Source organism: Dipodomys merriami, unplaced genomic scaffold (genome assembly GCF_024711535.1).
Source record: "Dipodomys merriami isolate MVZ:Mamm:240054 unplaced genomic scaffold, mDipMer1.0.p SCAF_2, whole genome shotgun sequence".
Lineage (NCBI taxonomy): Eukaryota > Metazoa > Chordata > Mammalia > Rodentia > Heteromyidae > Dipodomys > Dipodomys merriami.
In genome coordinates this window covers 79,590,917-79,609,099 of record NW_027203381.1, presented here as the reverse complement: position 1 = coordinate 79,609,099, position 18,183 = coordinate 79,590,917, and the positions used below count along the sequence as shown (strand labels likewise).

The following is an 18,183-nucleotide window of genomic DNA, read 5'->3' as shown; positions in this document are numbered from 1 at the left end:
ATAATAGAAAATAAGTTCCTTGGTGCTGGTGCCTCACAACTATAATCCTAGCTACTCAGGCAGCTGAGATCTGGGGATCAAAGTTTGAAGCCATCTAGGGCACAAGTCTTGAGACTCTTTATCTCCAGTTGAATATAGCAAAAAGCCAGGGAAGTGGAGGTGTGGCTCAGGTAGGTAGAGCTCTACCATAGAGTTCGAAAAGTTAAGTGAGAGTGTGAGGTTTTGAGTTCAGTTCTCAGTACCAACACATGTATACACAAAAGCAATTGATTGTAACCTACTGGATTATTTGTGCTTTTCAGAAACAATACACTGATTTCTAGCCAGGATTATAATTCCAGGTCAACCTGGACAGAAAAATCTACATGACTTTATTTCAAATGAAGAAACTGGGCACTGGTATTACATGCCTGTCATATCAGCTAGATGAGAAGCCTAAAATAAGGAGAATCATAGTCCAGGAGTGGGCCTGAGAAAAAAGGGAAACCTTATCTCAAAATAGCACAGAGTAAGAATGCCTCAGCGGTAGAGGCCTGACTAGCAAGTGTGAAGCCCCAGATCACCATAAACACCACCAATCACCACTACCACCACCACCAAAACCCACAATGATTTCCAAAGACAACCTTTAATGACTTAGATAGAATGTAATTTTAAAGTGTCACCTTAAAATAATATTACCAAAGATGTACTTAAATATATATTGCCTTGGAAGTTTAGTATTTAGCTTTTATATATCCTCATCAAAACAGCATCATCCTCTAAAACTCCAGTAGTAAAACGAACTGTTTTTGGAATAATAACATTTTTAGGTGTGGTACACTAACTAGCAATTTGGAATCTATGAAGTTTGCCGTATAAAATGGAAGGAAAATAAAAGTGGCCTCCTGTTATTTGCCACTGTGTTCTGCAATGCCTGTGGGGGAGGCTGATGACTCATTAGTCAGATGATTGCCTTTGCTGCCTTCTGGATTTTTCCTGTGCTATAGCAAAATTAAGTTATTTTATTGAGGGGGGGGGCCTTTCACAAATATTTGTAGAGGTATACTTTTTTGTGTGAGTCCTGAACTTGAACTGAGGACCTGGGCATTGTTCCTGAGCTTTTTTGGTTAAGGCTAGTGCTCTACCACTTGAGCCACAGCTCCACTTTCATCTTTTTTGATAATTAATTGGAGATAAGGTATCATAGACTGTCTTGCCTGGGCTGGCTTTGAACCACGATCCTCAGATTTCAGCCTTCTGAGTAGCTAGGATTATAGGAAGGAACCACTGGCACCCACCTGTAATGTATTTTTAAAATAAGAGTCAAACAGCTAAATATCAATTTTACTGTAATTAAACTGAATTTTCTTTTCTTTTTTTGGGGGGGGGGAGGTCCAGTCGTGGGGCCTGAACTCTGGGCCTGGGCATTGTCCCTCAGCTCTTCAGCTTAAGGCTAGCACTCTACTACTTGAGCCACAGCACCACTTCCGGCTTTTTTCTTTTTGCTTATGTGGTGCTGAGGAATCAAACCCAGGGCCTCATGCATGCAAGGCAAGTGCTCTACCACTGAGCCACTTTCCTAGCCCTTAAACTGAATTTTCTATAAATGAAACGACATATGTCATACTTTCCATGAAAGTATGCAGTAGGTATTTTCCGGATTTAGGGTTTGGGATTTATTTGTTTGCTTGTTTGTCTTGGCTGGTGCTGGTGATTGAACTCGTGGTCTCTAGAAGTCGAGTGCTCTACCACTAACTATATCTCTGATCGCACTATTTACTCATTTATTTTTTTGTGATTGAGTACAGCCAGAATAGCAACATATTGTATGATTGAGCAGCTATTAAATGGCCTACACAATTTTCAAGTAGTGTTAAAATCATGTTTCACAGAGATTTGGGATTAAGTTAATCCAATCTTGGCAGCACTCTACCACATGTTCACATTTTTTACTTTTAGTTTCCATATATATGCTCCTCGCCACATATATTTCATCCTTTTATTGCCTACTTTTAAACACTAATTACCTGTAGCTCCTGAGTAACTTGAATTAAAAGGCATACTCCAAGCCATGTTTGGCTTGTTGGTTGAGATTATATCTCAATAACTTTTTGCCCTCTGGCTTTAATTATGAGCCCCCTACTCTCTATTTCCTGAGTAGCAGAAGTATGATCTACCAGGCTTGGTTGGTAGATCTTTTGTATGTGTGTGCACAAGTCTTATGGCTTGAACTCAGGGCCCGGGCCCTGTCCCTGAGCTTTTGTGCTCAAGGCTAGAGCTCTACCACTTAAGCCACAACTCCATTTCCTGTCTATTTTGGTGGTTAATTAGAGATAAGGGTCTAACAGACTTCTCTGCCTAGGCTGGCTTTGAACCATGTATTCTTTAGATCTCAGTCCTTTCAGTAGCTTGTGATATAATTTGTTTACTGAAAGTCAGTTTTTCAGGGGTTTTTTTTGGGGGGGGGGTCCGGTCGTGGGGCCTGAACTCTGGGCCTGAGCGCTGTCCCTCAGCTCTTCAGCTCAAGGCTAGCACTCTACCACTTGAGCCACAGCGCCACTTCCAGGTTTTTTTCTTTTTGCTTATGTGGTGCTGAGGAATCGAACCCAGGGCCTTAGGCATGCAAGGCAAGTGCTCTACCACTGAGCCAACTTCCCAGCCCCTTTTCAGGGTTTTTTTTACAACATTTTTCTAAAGTCAGTGCTTTGTCATATAGAGACATAGGCATTTAGAGGTAATGGATAAAATTTTAGTAGTATATGTTTATTTTGACTATTAGGTGGTAATATTTCATATTATCAAACTGTTTATATGCTTCATCATGTTCAGTCATTGTCACTATAACATGGAATTTTTATTTTACTTGTGTTAAGGAAGCGCTCATCTTTATCTTTTTTAAAGAGAATTTTTTTGTGTTTATTAAAAATTGTTCTTATAGAGGTAACGTAGGGATTATAGTCAGTGCCATGGGAATTGCAAAGTTCAATGCTTCAGCTTATTATTACCCTGGGTCAGTCCTGGAACTTTCTTGTAATGTTTAACTGTTAGAGGTTCAAGCCTGAAAGTCCTGTACATAGGAAATCATTTCCCACTCCACCATAAAGTAGTACTTTAAAAACTAAATAGACTCTTAGGAATCCTTAACTACTATTGGTGGGCATTAAGGTTTAAGGTGAAGGATGAGGAAAGGCGAGTTCCTTGTAGAAATAAAGGTTTGGCAGATTATTGACCAGACTTAAGGATGATTGCCCCATGCTCTATGTGACTTGTTTTCTTAATCTATGTTTGGATTCCTTATCACCTTCACAAAATAATTACAAGAAGCCAGGTGCCAGTGGCTCACACCTGTAATCCTAGCTACTCAGGAGGCTGAGATCTGAGGATCATGATTCACAGCCAGCAAGCAGGAAATCCATGAGACTCTTACTGCCAATTAATCACACTACACCACCAGCTGGAAATGGTATTGTAGCTCAAAATAATAGAATGCTAGCCTTGAGCTAAAGGAGCTTAGAGACAGTGCCCAGGCCTAGGGTTCAAGACCCAGGCCCATCAAATAAATAAATAAACACAAGAAAACTAACTCATGAAACAGACCAAAATATGTGGTTCAAGTGTGAGCTAACTTTCAGTTATTGAAGGAGTAGTTTTACAGGTCATCCATTATTTCAGTTTTTTGAGTTTTCTAGATGCAGAGACCAAGAAAGAGTCTGTGTAACAATGTTTAATTAGAGATTAATAATATGCAAAATGAATGGGATGGAAGAAGAGTTAAGCAAAGGAAACAGTCAAAATGCAAATGTCCACTTAATAAAGCCTTAGCTTACCCAACAGGGCAAAATGGAGTGAGTAAGAATGTCCCATGTGGGCTGTGTTGGCAGTCTTTCTACCTCTTTGCTCATTTACCAAGTACAGGATGCCCTGGGAAGGGGTGAATGTGGGCAAGGCAGCCCTCTGCAGCTGAGGCTGTAACAAAGGGCTAACAGCTATTGGCTCTTTATGGATTACATCCACTCTTCTTTGAAGGTGGGTCTGAGCACTGCATCTAATGTCTACCACAATGGTTCCAATGTTACCTTGCTTAGGTGTCTTACATTATCTTTGTGACCATCCTCTCATTAGCTCTTCCAGTATAAGTGGGAAAACTTTTTTCTGCCAAGAGTTCTTTGGATATTTCTAACATTTTGGGGATATACAAAATTGTCAGTACAGACAGACTGCTGCATTCAGCTGGCGGGAATCATACATTTTGTCTAATGTATAACAAATGATTTAGAGAACCTTTTTTTTTTTTTTTAAATCAGTCATGGGGCCTGAACTCTGGGCCTGGGCTCTGTCCCTCAGCTCTTCAGCTCAAGGCTAGTGCTCTGCCACTGGAACCACAGCACCATTTCTGGCTTTTTCTGCTTATGTGGTGCTGAGGAATCAAACCCAGGGCCTCATGAATGCCAGGCAAGCACTCTACCACTGAGCCCCTTCCCAGCCTTGGAGAACCTTATATGGCTCACAGTCCAGATATTCCCTACCTCTAGAAGAAGGAGGATTATATAGAAATCATAACTTACTTTAAAAAATATTTTGTCTAAAACATTTGGTGGGAAAAAATTGGTGGAGAATATTATACTAAGGCTATTTTTATGCCAATAATAGAAAGTATAGAAGTCCTTAATTCAGGATGCAGGAGAATATAGTACTTAACAAGCGTAGGGTTTGAAGTCTAGCTGCCTGCATTCAAAATCCCACCTTTATCTTTTACTAGTGTTGTTATGTTGGGTAGTTACTTAAACTCTCCATGCTTTGTTTTTCCATTTGTGAAATTGATGTGATAGTAGAGGATGAGAAATTATTTGGCAACTGTTACTTATGTTTATTTTCTTTGCTTTCCTTATGCTTAACCTTCTAATGAGGACATAGATAATAAATAGGTAAATTAAAAAGAAAAGTTATGTTCTTTCAGCTGTTATAAGTGCTGTGAACTGAGAATGACAATGGGAAGAGGGAAACGGGTTTTGGGGAATGCAACTTGGGACTGGAACATTTGAACAGAGACACAATAAATAGAAATAAAGCATGGAGAGATGTGAGGAATGAATGAACATTTTAGGCATGAGCACAGCATGTGTAAAAGTCTGTTGTGGTAGTAGAGGTTAAAATTTAAATATATTAAGACATCAGAATGGACAACTGTGCTTGGAATTCTATGCTTTCAAAACAGATATTTTTGATAGCTCTGGCATGGTGGCTTATGCCTGTAATGTCAGAGACTCAAAAAGGCAGAGATTTATAGTTAGTAAGGACACCCCATCCATCCCAACCAAAGTGCCAGGCATGATGGCTTGGTGCCTGTGTTGCCACCTACTTACAAGGCAGTAGGTGGGAGAATTACAGTCTGTTGATGAGCGTGGGCAAAGACATGGGACTCCACTGGAAAAATAAAAAGCAAAATTGGGGTGATGGTGTAGTACAAATAATAGAGCACCTGTCGAGCAAACATAGGTGCTGAGTTCAAACCCTATTCATTACTCCACACACAAAAAAGGAAACATGTTTTCAATAATTATATTGATATGTATGTTTTGAAAGATGTGAGAACTGTTTTGAGGTATATTTGCAACCACTTCTCTACAATGAACTAGATAAAAAAGCTAAATGTCATATTTTCTCTCCAACACCACCAAAACAATCATCTTGATTTTCTATTTGAGAATATTTATCAGAAGAAAATGTTTTTTCATTTTTCTTTTCTTTTTTAATCTGAGACCAAACTCTGTATCTGTCACTTTTGCTCATTTGGTGGCATTCTACAGCCTGAGCCACACATCCACTCCCATGAAAAAGGTTTTGGGTCTGATAAAATCATCTCTAGGTAAAGTTTTGAATGATCACTAAGGCTCTTGATTCTCTTACTAGTTTTATGTCACTGTTCCTAATTCTTGCTACTTTTAGCATAAATTAAGTAATATATGCCTAAAAATTATAAAGTTAAAAAAAGTAGGTTCTTCAAAATTTCCATAGTGGCTAGGATTTCTAGCGGACTGAGAAGCCCATGAGACAGTTAATCATGAACAAACCCGTTTAATTTCCATTAATGATTGCTCATACACTTGAAGTGTTTGGTTTTAAAGAGAAGGTACATAAATACTTTAAAAAAAAAAAAAAAACAGGCACCATTTTTACCTCATGAATTCTTTGCACCATCTTCCTGAACCCAGGAGACTTGAACTGTCTTTTGGAATGCTTTGCTACATGATCTAATGCATCCTCATTTATCTTTTTAGTTTTAGTTTAACTTCCTTTCAGTCAAACTCATCCTGCCCTAGTCTAGATTAGATAACTTTGCTCTGCATTATTCTAAATTGTACTGTACTGCTCTAGAAGAACACACATCTCACCTGATTTTAGCTACCTGTCTTTTATCCACTATGCCAGAAGATAATTGGAAGAAGGACTAACCATTGATTTTTCTACCCATATAGCAGCAGAAATATCATTGATGCCTAAAAATCCTTTTGGATTTAGAAAATAAAAGTATGGTAAAATATACAATATACATCATGGCTAAGTCATTAGATTTGGCTCAGATAGATGCTAATTTAGAAAATAGGCAATCTTGTATTCGTAAATTAGCTTGTTAGTCACTGATATTTTGTGTTAGGCATATTATTAGGTGTTTCACCACAACACTATTAGATTTTTCTTTTTCTTTTTTTGTTGGTTGTGGGGCTTGAACTCTGGGCCTGGGCGCTGTCCCTCAGCTCTTCAGCTCAAGGTTAGGGCTCTACCACTTGAGCCACAGTACCACTTCTGGTTTTCTGGTAGATTATTGGAGATAAGAGTCTCATGGACTTTCCTGCCCAGGCTGACTTTAAACCGTGATCCTCAGATCTCAGCCTCTTGAGTAGCTAGGATTCACGCATGAGTCACCAGTGCCTGGCTGCTATTAGATTTTTCTGATGAAACTAAGACTCAAAGCGGTGACAGAACTTCATTTGCTGAAGGCCAACAGTTACAAATTCAAATTCAACCTATCTGACTCAAAACTTTGGTCTCTTTCTCTCAAATAAAAAGCATCCACAAGATGCTTTTTATTTTATTCAGACAAGTGTTGTCTTAGCAGTACTTAGACAACAATTAGATTAATTATTTTTATTGCTCCATTAAAAAAAAATAGTGGCCAGGAAATGCCTTTAGCTTGTCTTAGAGAGGCAAAACTCCTAAGAGTAAATGACTTTTTAAAAATTGAGATGCTGATTTGTTTGTGATTTAATCACAACTTGAATAAGTGGTAGCATTTTTCTTCATTTCAATAAAAATAAAGGTATTAAAGATCGAAGAAACAAGACTTGAGATTTAAGGTACATTAAAATAATGAGACTTTGATTTGTCCAAGTTTTCCTTTGCAGCATGTTATTAATGGAACTAGAATATGATCCCAAGTCTGCTGACTCAAGATCTCATGCTGCTTCCACAGATGACCATGTGTCATGAATGCTATAGAGGAAATACTGTCTTTAGGGAGGAAGTTAGTCTGATTGAATGTCAAGTGATTCTTTGATGTCAAAGAAAATCTTTGTTCTGGACTGATTTTTTTTTTAAGTGGTAGTATTAGGGATTGAACCCAAAGCTGCCTTGAACTTGCTTCTTGAATTATTCCATTACTTAAGTCATTCCTTCAATTCTTTTGCTTTTAGTTTGTTTTTCAGAAAGGATTTATTTTCTCTCTATAATTTTGTAGTTTCTAGAAAATCCTGTTTTTTGTCTTTGTATTTATGTCTTTTTCGGTTCATCCCTGCTTTTACTAAATGGCTTCTGCATCTTGAGGAAGTCAAAAGTCTTAATAAGCTAATTTTCCCTTTACTTCTTTTCTTGACTATTATTGATCTTTGAGTTTTTTTACTGAGACAGACAAAATGTTTACACTATTGAAACATGGATGGCTGGTACATGGCCTTTTTTTTTCTAATTCAGTTTTATTATTTCCAACTACTTGAACCCTACCTTCAGCTTTATGAATAGCAATCAACCTGCTGCTAGTCTCTGTTTACCACCAATACTATCAATAAGTTATTGGCATTTTTTCTGTCCCCTCTCATATCTGCCTAGTTACAAGACTTCCCATTTCTCTGTGTGGTTTTAATCTTTGTTTTCACTCTTGACTGTAACCTAAATTAAAAGGCTTTATTTTCAAGCAGTTTTAGGTTAACAGCAATATTAAATAGAAGGTACAGAGATTTTCCATATATTCCTTGCCAAACACAGGATAGCCTTCTTTACCAGTATTGTCCAACAGAGTAATACGCCTGATACCTCATATTATCTAAAGTTTATACTTTGTTAGAGTTCACTCTTATGTATCCTGTGTGCTTAGGGAAATGTGTAATGGTGTGTATTCATATGACTTCACTGCCCTAAAATTCCTCCGTACTCTGCCTTTTCAGATTTGTCACTGATTTTGTTTGAATATGCATAGTTCATTGAGTTTTTCAGATTGTACAGCTATAGGTTAGAGGTTGAAGTGAATTTTTCTTTTCCAGTCATGGGGCTTGAGCTCTGGGCCTGGGCTTTGTACCTCAGCCCTTCAGCTCAAGGCTACCACTCTACCACTTGATTCACAGTGCCACTTCCAGTTTTCTGGTGGTTAATTAGAGATAAGAGTCTTACAGACTTTCCTGCCCAGGCTGGCTTTGAACCACAATCCTCAGATCTCAGCCCTCTGAGTAGCTAGGATTACAGGTGTGAAAAACAAATGTCCAGCGAAGTGAATTTTTTTTAATTGTTCTGTATTCTACTACAAAAGGAAAAATACTCCTAGATAAATTCACATTTTATCTTAGTCAAAAGCCCAAGATAGCGGGGCTGGGAAGGTGGCTCAGTGGTAGAGCGCTTGCCTTGCATGCATGAGGCCCTGGGTTCGATTCCTCAGCACCACATAAGCAAAAAGAAAAAAGCCGGAAGTGGCGCAGTGGCTCAAGTGGTAGAGCACTAGCCTTGAGCTGAAGAGCTGAGGGACAGTGCCCAGCCCAGAGTTCAGGCCCCACGACCGGACCCAAAAAAAAAAAAAGCCCAAAATAGAATATACATGCATGGTCAGGCATTGGTGGCATATATACCATATATATATATATATTTTACATTGTGAAAAATGCAATGATAAAAAATACACCAGGGAGGATGTAGGTGTCACAAATTTAATTGGCGAGGCAGAGCAGACTATGAAGATAGTGACCCTTGAGTAGAGACCTGAAGGATGTATTAAGCTAGAACACTCTAGAAAGAGAACAACCTATACACCAGTTTGAGGCTATGTGGAATAATTAATAATTGTTGGAGTGTAAGTTACACAGAGGGCATTTTAGGACTGGAATAAGTCACTGGAAAGATTTTGTAATTTCTGCAGAACTCCTTGACATTCCCTATGGAATATGAAACATGTAGATATAATTTTATTATTAAAATATATAACCACAGAGCATCCAGGAATGAGGTTATTTTTAACTGAATTGTAACAGTTTTATTTGATATTTTATGTTAAGATGTTGTCAAGGAGCATTAGCTCAAAAGTACCTGAAAGATGAGAGTTAGCCACCTATATTAGTTCTTTTGTTTTTGTTTGTTTGTTTGTTTGTTTGTTTGGGGGGTCCGGTAGTGGGCATGAACTCTGGGCCTCGGCACTGTCCCTCAGCTCTTCAGCTCAAGGCTAGTGCTCTACCACTTGAGCCACAGTGCCACTTCCGGCTTTTTTCTTTTTGCTTATGTGGTACTGAGGAATCGAACGCAGGGCCTCAGGCATGCAAGGCAAGTGCTCTACCACTGAGCCACCTTCCCAGCCCCTAGTTCTTTTGTTTTAAGGTTTGTAATAACAATTTTTTTTTTTTTGCCAGAGGTGAATCAACATGATGGATTTCTCTAAGCTACCAAAAATACTTGATGAAGACAATGAAAGTGCATTTGGTTATGTGCATGGGGTCTCAGGACCTGGTAAGTAATATATATTCATCTCAAAAGTAAGGATTCCTGATTTGATTAATGTCTTTTCTAGGTATTTTAAGTAGAAATACATAAATTCCTGTCTACCTATATAAATTTTGTTTGTTCTTAAAAGATTGTATCGTAGCTATAGGATTGGAATATAATACCTCTATCATAAGATATCATCTAACATTGATCATGTAAATTTGATAATTATTTAAATGCTATTTTTGGTGTCCTGCTTGTGTTAGTATTATTGGTTTTTAATGCTTTGCCTGTGTATCTTATTAAAAATATGAGTATACATTACCTGAAATGGTAACAATAAAATTATTACTCATCTGGCTACTCTACAAATTTTTGCTAGTTAAGTGGAGATGGAGATTCACAGACTTTTTTTTCTGGGCTGGCTTTAAACAGCGTTCTTCAGATTTCAGCCTTGTGAGAGCTAGTGTTACAAGCCTGAACAACTAGTACTCTGCTGTTTTCAATTTCTTGTGTCATTCAGAGGAACTGTTTTTCCCTCAAAATACCATAAATGTCTTTAGGACAGACAAACTGAAAACAAGAACTTTTAGAAAAAAAGAACAACCTTTTAAATTTAATTCTGTTATGTTTCAATGTAACTTAATTATATACTAATTGTAATGAACTTATGGAATAAATTTTCAATTTTCCTAATACAGTTGATTTAAGCATTGATAATTTAGTAGTTTGTACTGAAATATTGCCTATGTATTGCCAGTGAATTATTCTTTCATTTCCAAAAATGTAGTAGTCTTCCTTCCTTTTCAGAAAATTAATTTTTGCTTATTTAACAGCATAATAATAAGCTTGTAAGATCTAAAATCTGGCCCAGTACTTATAAGAAATAGTCATTCTTTTTATGTTTAACTCTTGGTTTGTTCGAACTCATTTTGCCAGGTAGGTGCTATACCATTTAAGTTACATCTCCAGCTTGTTTGTTTTAGAGCTGTTTGTTTTTTCCAAATAGGGTCTGGCCTTTACACAAAGACTTGTCTAGACATGATTCTCCTACTTATGTTTCCCATATAGCTGAGGTGACAGATGGTATATGCCAGTATGCCCAGCTTTTTATTGGCTGAGATGGAGTCTCATGAAGTTTTTCTGCCCAGACTAGCCTTAAATCACAATCCTCTGATCTTTGCCACCTGAGTATTTTAGGATTACAAGTGTGAGCCCAGCAGAAGTAGAGATCCTTAACTGGGATTTTGTACAGTGGTGGTGACCAGTCATAAGTGTTCTGTGGTTTAATGAAGTCTTTTTCTGGGAGAGTGTGAGGGAAGGAGTGACATTGTCCAAAAAGACATGTACTCTTTATCTGACTTATGGAACTGTAATCCTTTTGTACATCACCTTTTATAATAACAGTAAAATATTAAATTTTTAAAAAGTGTTTAGATGCATGTGGGAGTTTTTCTGTGATACTAGAAGCTATCAGTAGTTTATCAAAAAGTCCATATCCCATTTAGGAACCACAGACTTAAAATATTAGAAAGTAATGGTACTGCTTTTAAATATTACGTGTCAAGGGCAATGGTTATAACATAGCAACTGGTTGTGTGTCATTCTAAAACTTTTATTCAAATTTAATAGTCTTTTTATTGTTCCAAAATCTGTTACTGCATGTATTATAGTAGCCTGAATTGATCAAAATGTACCCCAATATTAGCAGAGTTTGCATATAGAACTTCAAACATTCGAAAATAGTTTCCTTTATATTAGTAACCCATAGCCTAACAAATTTACCTCTTTATATCATCATAAGAACACATATTCATGTAAAACTATAAGAATATTTTCATCTTATGGCTATATGAATGGGCAAGCTTTTTGATTTATTGGGATTTAAAATTATCTGTGATTATTCACCAAATGGGAGAGTCTCACATCGTCCAAATTCTTTTTTCTCTCCAGTGGTTACAGCCTGTAACATGGCAGGTGCAGCCATGTATGAGTTAGTGAGAGTGGGCCACAGCGAGTTGGTTGGAGAGATTATTCGACTGGAAGGTGACATGGCTACTATTCAAGTTTATGAAGAAACATGTATCCTTTTGTTGTAACATTTCCTGCCACTTTCTGTGTGATAAAATTAAGGATTTTTAAACCAAAGGTAGAAGCAGCACTAACCAATGATAATAGAATCATGAAATATTGCTGTCATGGAAAAGATATGATTTATACAGGGATATATTAAAGGAAAGGAGGAAAACATTCAGAAATGGTACTCTCATTTTACTAAATTAGTATGATGCTCTTAATTTCCATTGTTTTTAATGTTTCAATGGTTTACAAACTTCAGGGGGATCCAATTGATTTTTTTCCCCCAGAAAGTTGCATATTGTAGAAGACAAATTAAAAAGCTGTTGATTTGTGTATTTAAAATTCCCCAATCATGGGCTGGGAAGGTGGCTCAGTGGTAGAGCACTTGTCTTACATGCATGAGGCCCTGGGTTTGATTCCTCAGCACTACATAAGCAAAAAAGAAAAAAGCCAGAAGTGGCACTGTGGCTTAAGTGGTAGAGCGCTAGCCTTGAGCTGAAGAGCTGAGGGACAGCGCCCAGGCCCAGAGTTCAGGCCCCATGACCGGACCCCCCCCAAAAAAAAAAATTCCCCAATCATGGTTTCTGTTTAATAAAGTTATAGTTAATCAATCAGTAGTCCTCTTTTCTACTGAGTAGCATCAGATGATATACTATATTACAGCTTTAGCAGTAGGAAATCCTTATTGTTTCTTTACCAGAGTATTGTATTTTAAACATAATACTTATTTTTAATTTTCTGTGAAAAATAGAGGTAAGAGTTAAGCCTTATGAAGAAGAATCTCTTTTTTGGACATTAATGTATATGTTTTTACTTTTCAAGATCAGTATTAATTCTTTGGGTATTCAGGTTTTGTTTTGCAAACCCTTTTTTGCCATTCTTAAATGTATTCTTGGACTGAGGATATAGCTCAGTGGTAGAACACTTGTCTGGCTTGTACAGGCTCTGGATCTCTAGCACCACAAGAAAACTAAAAATAGATAGCAAAATTGAAAAAGTAAAACAGCGTAGTTACGGTTGTTTCTCCTGTATTAATACTGGATGCTAAAATGAAATTGTCTAAAAATAAATAAATAAATAAGGGCTATGGACATGATAGAGCACTCAGCTGAGAGACTTTGAGTTCAAACTCCAATACTGCCAATAAAGAAACAACAAGGAAATTTAAAAAGACAAAAACAATAAACCTAAAACCCAGCATCTTTATAGGCATGAAATGATGTTAAACAGAAAGGATTTTTTTCTACTATTTACCTTTATTTCATTTACTTTCTATTTAATCTATATTGCATTTACCTTTTATTTTTGTTTTCAGAAATACTAGTGATTGAACCAGGGCTATATACTCTACTCCTGAGATACACTCTAGCCCATTTTTAATCTATGATTTTTATGATTTGAAGATTTGAAATAAATGAAAACATATATAACAGCAATCCTCCCTACCTTTATTGTCTTCTCTGACCAGTTCTCTGTCTCTTTCTCTCTCTCTCTCTCTCTCACATACACACACACACACACACACACACACACAGCCACTTTTTTCATTTCCTTTTAATTATGATCTTTCTAGCTTTTAAACTGTATTGCTGAAGCTACATATTCTCTCCCCACAAGATTTGTTCTTTTTTTCCACTTAAACCTATTTCATGGGGCTGGGAAGGTGGCTCAGTGGTAGAGCGCTTGCCTTGCATGCCTGAGGCCCTGGGTTCGATCCCTTAGCACCACATAAGCAAAAAAGAAAAAAGCCCGAAGTGGCACTGTAGCTCAAGTGGTAGAGCACTAGCCTTGAGCTGAAGAGCTGAGGGTCAGTGCCCAGGCCCAGAGTTCAGGCCTCACGACTGTACTGTGGTGGGCACTGGTGGCTCACGCCTGTAATCCGAGCTACTCAGGAGGCTGAGATCTGAGGATCGCCGTTCAAAGCCAGCCCAGGCAGGAAAGTCCATGAGACTTTTATCTCCAAAAAACCACTAGAAAACTGGAAGTGGCGCTGTGGCTCAAGTGTTAGAGCACTTGCCTTGAGCTGAAGAGTGCAGGGACAGCACCCAAGCCCACAATTCAAGCCCAACGACCGACCAAAAAAAAACCACCCTTTTGGCCTAGTACCGGTGGTTCATGCCTATAATCCTAGCTACTCAGGAAGCTGAGATCTGAGGATCACAGTTCAAAGCCAGCCCCAGAAGAAAGGTCCATGAGATTCTTATCTCCACTTAACAACTAGAAAACTGGAAGTGGTGCTATGGCTCAAGTGTTTGAGGGCTAGCCTTGAGCTGGAGTGCTGAGGGACAGCGCCCAGGCCCAGAGTGCAAGCCCCATGACCAAAAAACAAAAACAAAAATAAACCCAACTATTTCAGAAGATGGATAGATAAAGTGATCAAATATTGTAAAATTTTACTGGCAAAATCAGTAGAATAGGAGTGTTCACTGAAAAGTTCTTTAAAATATTGTAGATTTAAAATTTTCATAATCAATATCAGGTTTCTTTTCTAGAGCAATTCCTCAAAGTTCTTTTTTTCTTTCATAGAGAAATAGAATTCCTTCATGGGTCTACTATATAATCATTAATCTCTTAATAGAAATTTTGATTAATATAATTGCTGTTATTAACAGTTCTGCAGTGTAATTGATTTGAATTCATAGATGTTTTATTCCTAGGTAAAATTGAATTCATTTTTAATTTTGATATTATTGCTCTCAAAAATAGTTGTACTGATTTTACTTCAACAAATACTGGAGAATATAATGTATTCACTATGTTTATTAGAAGGTTATATTCTTTTGCTTTTCAAAGGTACTTCCTTGGTTCTTAAGCTTTTGTTTGTGCAGATACTACTTTCATTTTTTAGGGTCTTGGAATTCTTCAGTAGTATGTTGGAAATGGTGGCTATTGAGAGGCTTGGTCCTCTATTTTTAGCTCTGTAGTTCCAAGAGTGTGAAAAGGCACTCTGGGTAACCAACAGCAAACTCATATGGTGCTGAGGATGTTTAAAATTTTTGAGGTCAGCCTAAGAATATTAGATAGCTTGTTAGACGCTACGTAAATGTCTAGCTTAAGATAATGAGCAGTTTCATTACAGTGGTGTCCTATCTTTGTAAAGCTGCATTTTGGTGGTTGCTAAAAAGCAAATAGGTGAAAATCATTGTGGAATGGGTTTTCAATCTGATTGTAAGGTTTGAATGTTACACAGTGTCCAATAAGGCATATACATTTTTCTGTTCATACAAAATGTAGTATTTAGAACAAAAATTAATACCCTTTTTTGTTTTAGCTTATACATTTTTCTGGTTTTTTGATTACTCAGTTGTTAGAGTGTATATTGTTTAGGTATAACTTTAATAAAATTATTAATCATATCTTGTCTTAGGACATTGTGAAAATATTACTAAAATTTTAAAGGTGCTATGAACTGAAAAGCTTTGGAAATTCCTGTTAAATGTTAAATTCTGTTAAGTGTCATTCCCATTTTAAACTTTTATTTCCTGTTAGTAGTACAGTATCTTCAAACTCTATTGCAAATTTTCCTCAACTACTGTTTCTAGCTGGTGTGTCTGTTGGAGATCCTGTACTCCGCACTGGTAAACCTCTGTCAGTAGAGCTTGGTCCTGGAATTATGGGAGCCATTTTTGATGGTATTCAAAGACCTTTGTCGGATATCAGTAGTCAGACCCAAAGTATCTACATTCCCAGAGGAGTAAATGTTTCTGCTCTTAGCAGAGATATCAAATGGGAATTTACACCCAGCAAGAATCTACGGGTATGTCTGTCACCACGAATTTCTAAAGCTGTTGAAAGAATGTGAAATCAATGTTAAGTGAATTATTTTATACTCTTGGTTCAAATAAAATAGACTTCAAAAGCACAATTTAAATTTTTCTTAAATGCATTAGTGTGTTTATAGAACTAACATTTTATAATGACAAAGATTTACGATGTGGAAATAGGTGAGTCTATCTGATGTTTATTGAACATTAAACAGTAAATGTATGTATCTTCTAGGTTGGAAGTCATATCACTGGTGGAGATATTTATGGATTTGTTGATGAGAACTCACTTATCAAACACAAAATTATGTTACCTCCAAGAAACAGAGGAACTGTCACTTACATTGCTCCAGCTGGGAATTATGATGCCTCTGTAAGGATCGTTTTTATTTTATTCCCCACAGTTGCCCTGTTTAAATGTACTAGTTTCACAGTTTCCTAAACAGTTAAATTGATATTTGATATATGGCTTTTGAGTAACATATATACGTAAGTATATAATGCAGTTAAAATTCATGCAGATTTTTAGGGAGCCTTGAACTTTGGAGTTGTGAGTAGTGTGCTCAGTGAACTCAAATGGTATCATATTTTTACCTTTTTGCTTTTGTAAATATTTGGCTTAAATATTATAAAATAGCCTACTAATTTGTGTGGGTGCTAGTACCAGTTCTTGAGCTGAGAATTGTGTGCTCTTGCTTACTTTTCTTGCTGTAGATAGTGCTCTACAATTTGAGCAACTCTTCCAGTCCAGAACTTTTGTTAGTTGAAGATTAATTCTCAAGGACTTTCCTGCTTTAATCTTAATCTTCATATCTCAGCCTCCTGATGAGTAACTAGGACTCTAGGCGTGCATCCAGCTCACATGATTTTTTTTAAAGTAGGACCATACATATTCACATGAAAAACTGTATTGTTCATTTATTGTTCATATATCCCCAAGAGGAATCTGAGGTTAATTAAATTTTGGAGGAAGAAATAACAAATTCAACCATACTTAAAATCTTGCTATGATGTTATAGGATGTTGTCTTGGAGCTTGAGTTTGAAGATGTGAAGGAAAAGTTCAGTATGGTCCAAGTATGGCCTGTCCGTCAGGTTCGGCCTGTCACTGAGAAGCTGCCGGCCAATCATCCTTTGCTGACTGGCCAGAGAGTCCTTGATGCCCTTTTCCCGTAAGTTTGATATGCTTCTTGGAGTTTTTCCTGTTATTTTATGTGTTTATTGTTTCATTATCTTTATAGGTAGAAGTTTTATGCATTTAGTGGTATAATAAGTTATATCTGGATAATAATAGTAAATGAGTAAAATGCCTTTATTTGTTGCTTTAAAAAAAAGCCCTTCCCCACAGAGGTAAACAGAAAGCATTATTTCTATTTTATTTATTTATTTTTGGGTCTGGTCACGGGGCCTGAACTCTGGGCCTGGGCGCTGTCCCTCAGCTCGTCAGCTCAAGGCTAGCGCTCTACCACTTGAGCCACAGCACCACTTCCAGCTTTTGTTCTTTTTGCTTATGTGGTGCTGAGGAATCGAACCCAGGGCCTCAGGCATGCAAGGCAAGCGCTCTACCACTGAGCCACCTTCCCAGCCCAGAAAGCATTATTTCTAAAACTTTATAAAATAACATTTCCAGAACTATCTTTCTTAAGTTGTCCTAGAATTAGTAGTTTGCATTACTACAAATGGGTAATTCCTAATATCAACTAGTCTATGTATGCTGCCAACAGTCTTAAGTTATAGTGTGCTCTTCTCCATTTTTTTTAATGCATTTTTAATTATTTCTGTGAAGGTGATGAACAGAGGTTACAGTTATATGTCAGATAAAGAGTACATCTCTTTTTGAACAATGTCAACCCTTCCCTTGCTCTAATTTTCAACATAGTATCTAGTGAGTACCACTGCTGTATTTGTTCACCCTTTGCCCCCTACCATTTCTGTGCCCCCCCACTGCTTACCTTCCCAAAGACAGAAAAATGAACAAACACAAAGAGCAAAAACAGCGGGGCTGGGAAGGTGGTTCAGTGGTAGAGCACTTGCCTTGCATGCCTGAGGCCCTGGGTTCGATTCCTCAGTACCACATAAGCAAAAAGAAAAAAGCCGGAAGTGGCGCTATGGCTCAAGTGGTAGAGCGCTAGCCTTGAGCTGAAGAGCTGAGGGACAGCGCCCAGGCCAAGTTCAGACCCCAGGACCGGAGCCCAAAAAAAAAAAGAGCAAAAACAGCAACAAAAGAAAAACCTCGTTTCTATTTCATGTAGTTCATTTCAATAAATTATGTTAAGCAAAGTAAGCCAGGCCCAGAGAAACATTTGTGGTAGCTAGAATGTGCCTATAAATCTACAAGTAAACACATTGAAAGTTTTGGAGATAAAAACATTTTAATGCATATATTCACTTTATATTGAAAAATT

General features: G+C 37.3%; 1 protein-coding gene across 2 annotated transcripts in view; it reads left to right on the top strand.

Annotated features, from left to right (window-relative positions):
• The window catches only part of Atp6v1a (ATPase H+ transporting V1 subunit A), a 51,165-nt gene that overhangs the window by 10,312 nt on the left and 22,670 nt on the right, over nucleotides 1-18,183 (top strand). For both annotated transcript variants that reach the window (XM_070030213.1, XM_070030215.1), the window contains exons 2-6: nucleotides 9,864-9,960; nucleotides 11,890-12,018; nucleotides 15,558-15,772; nucleotides 16,015-16,152; nucleotides 16,799-16,950. In XM_070030213.1, coding sequence (XP_069886314.1) covers nucleotides 9,876-9,960; nucleotides 11,890-12,018; nucleotides 15,558-15,772; nucleotides 16,015-16,152; nucleotides 16,799-16,950 — 719 coding nt within the window. In that variant the 5' untranslated portion in view covers nucleotides 9,864-9,875. The remainder of the gene's footprint in view (nucleotides 1-9,863; nucleotides 9,961-11,889; nucleotides 12,019-15,557; nucleotides 15,773-16,014; nucleotides 16,153-16,798; nucleotides 16,951-18,183) is intronic.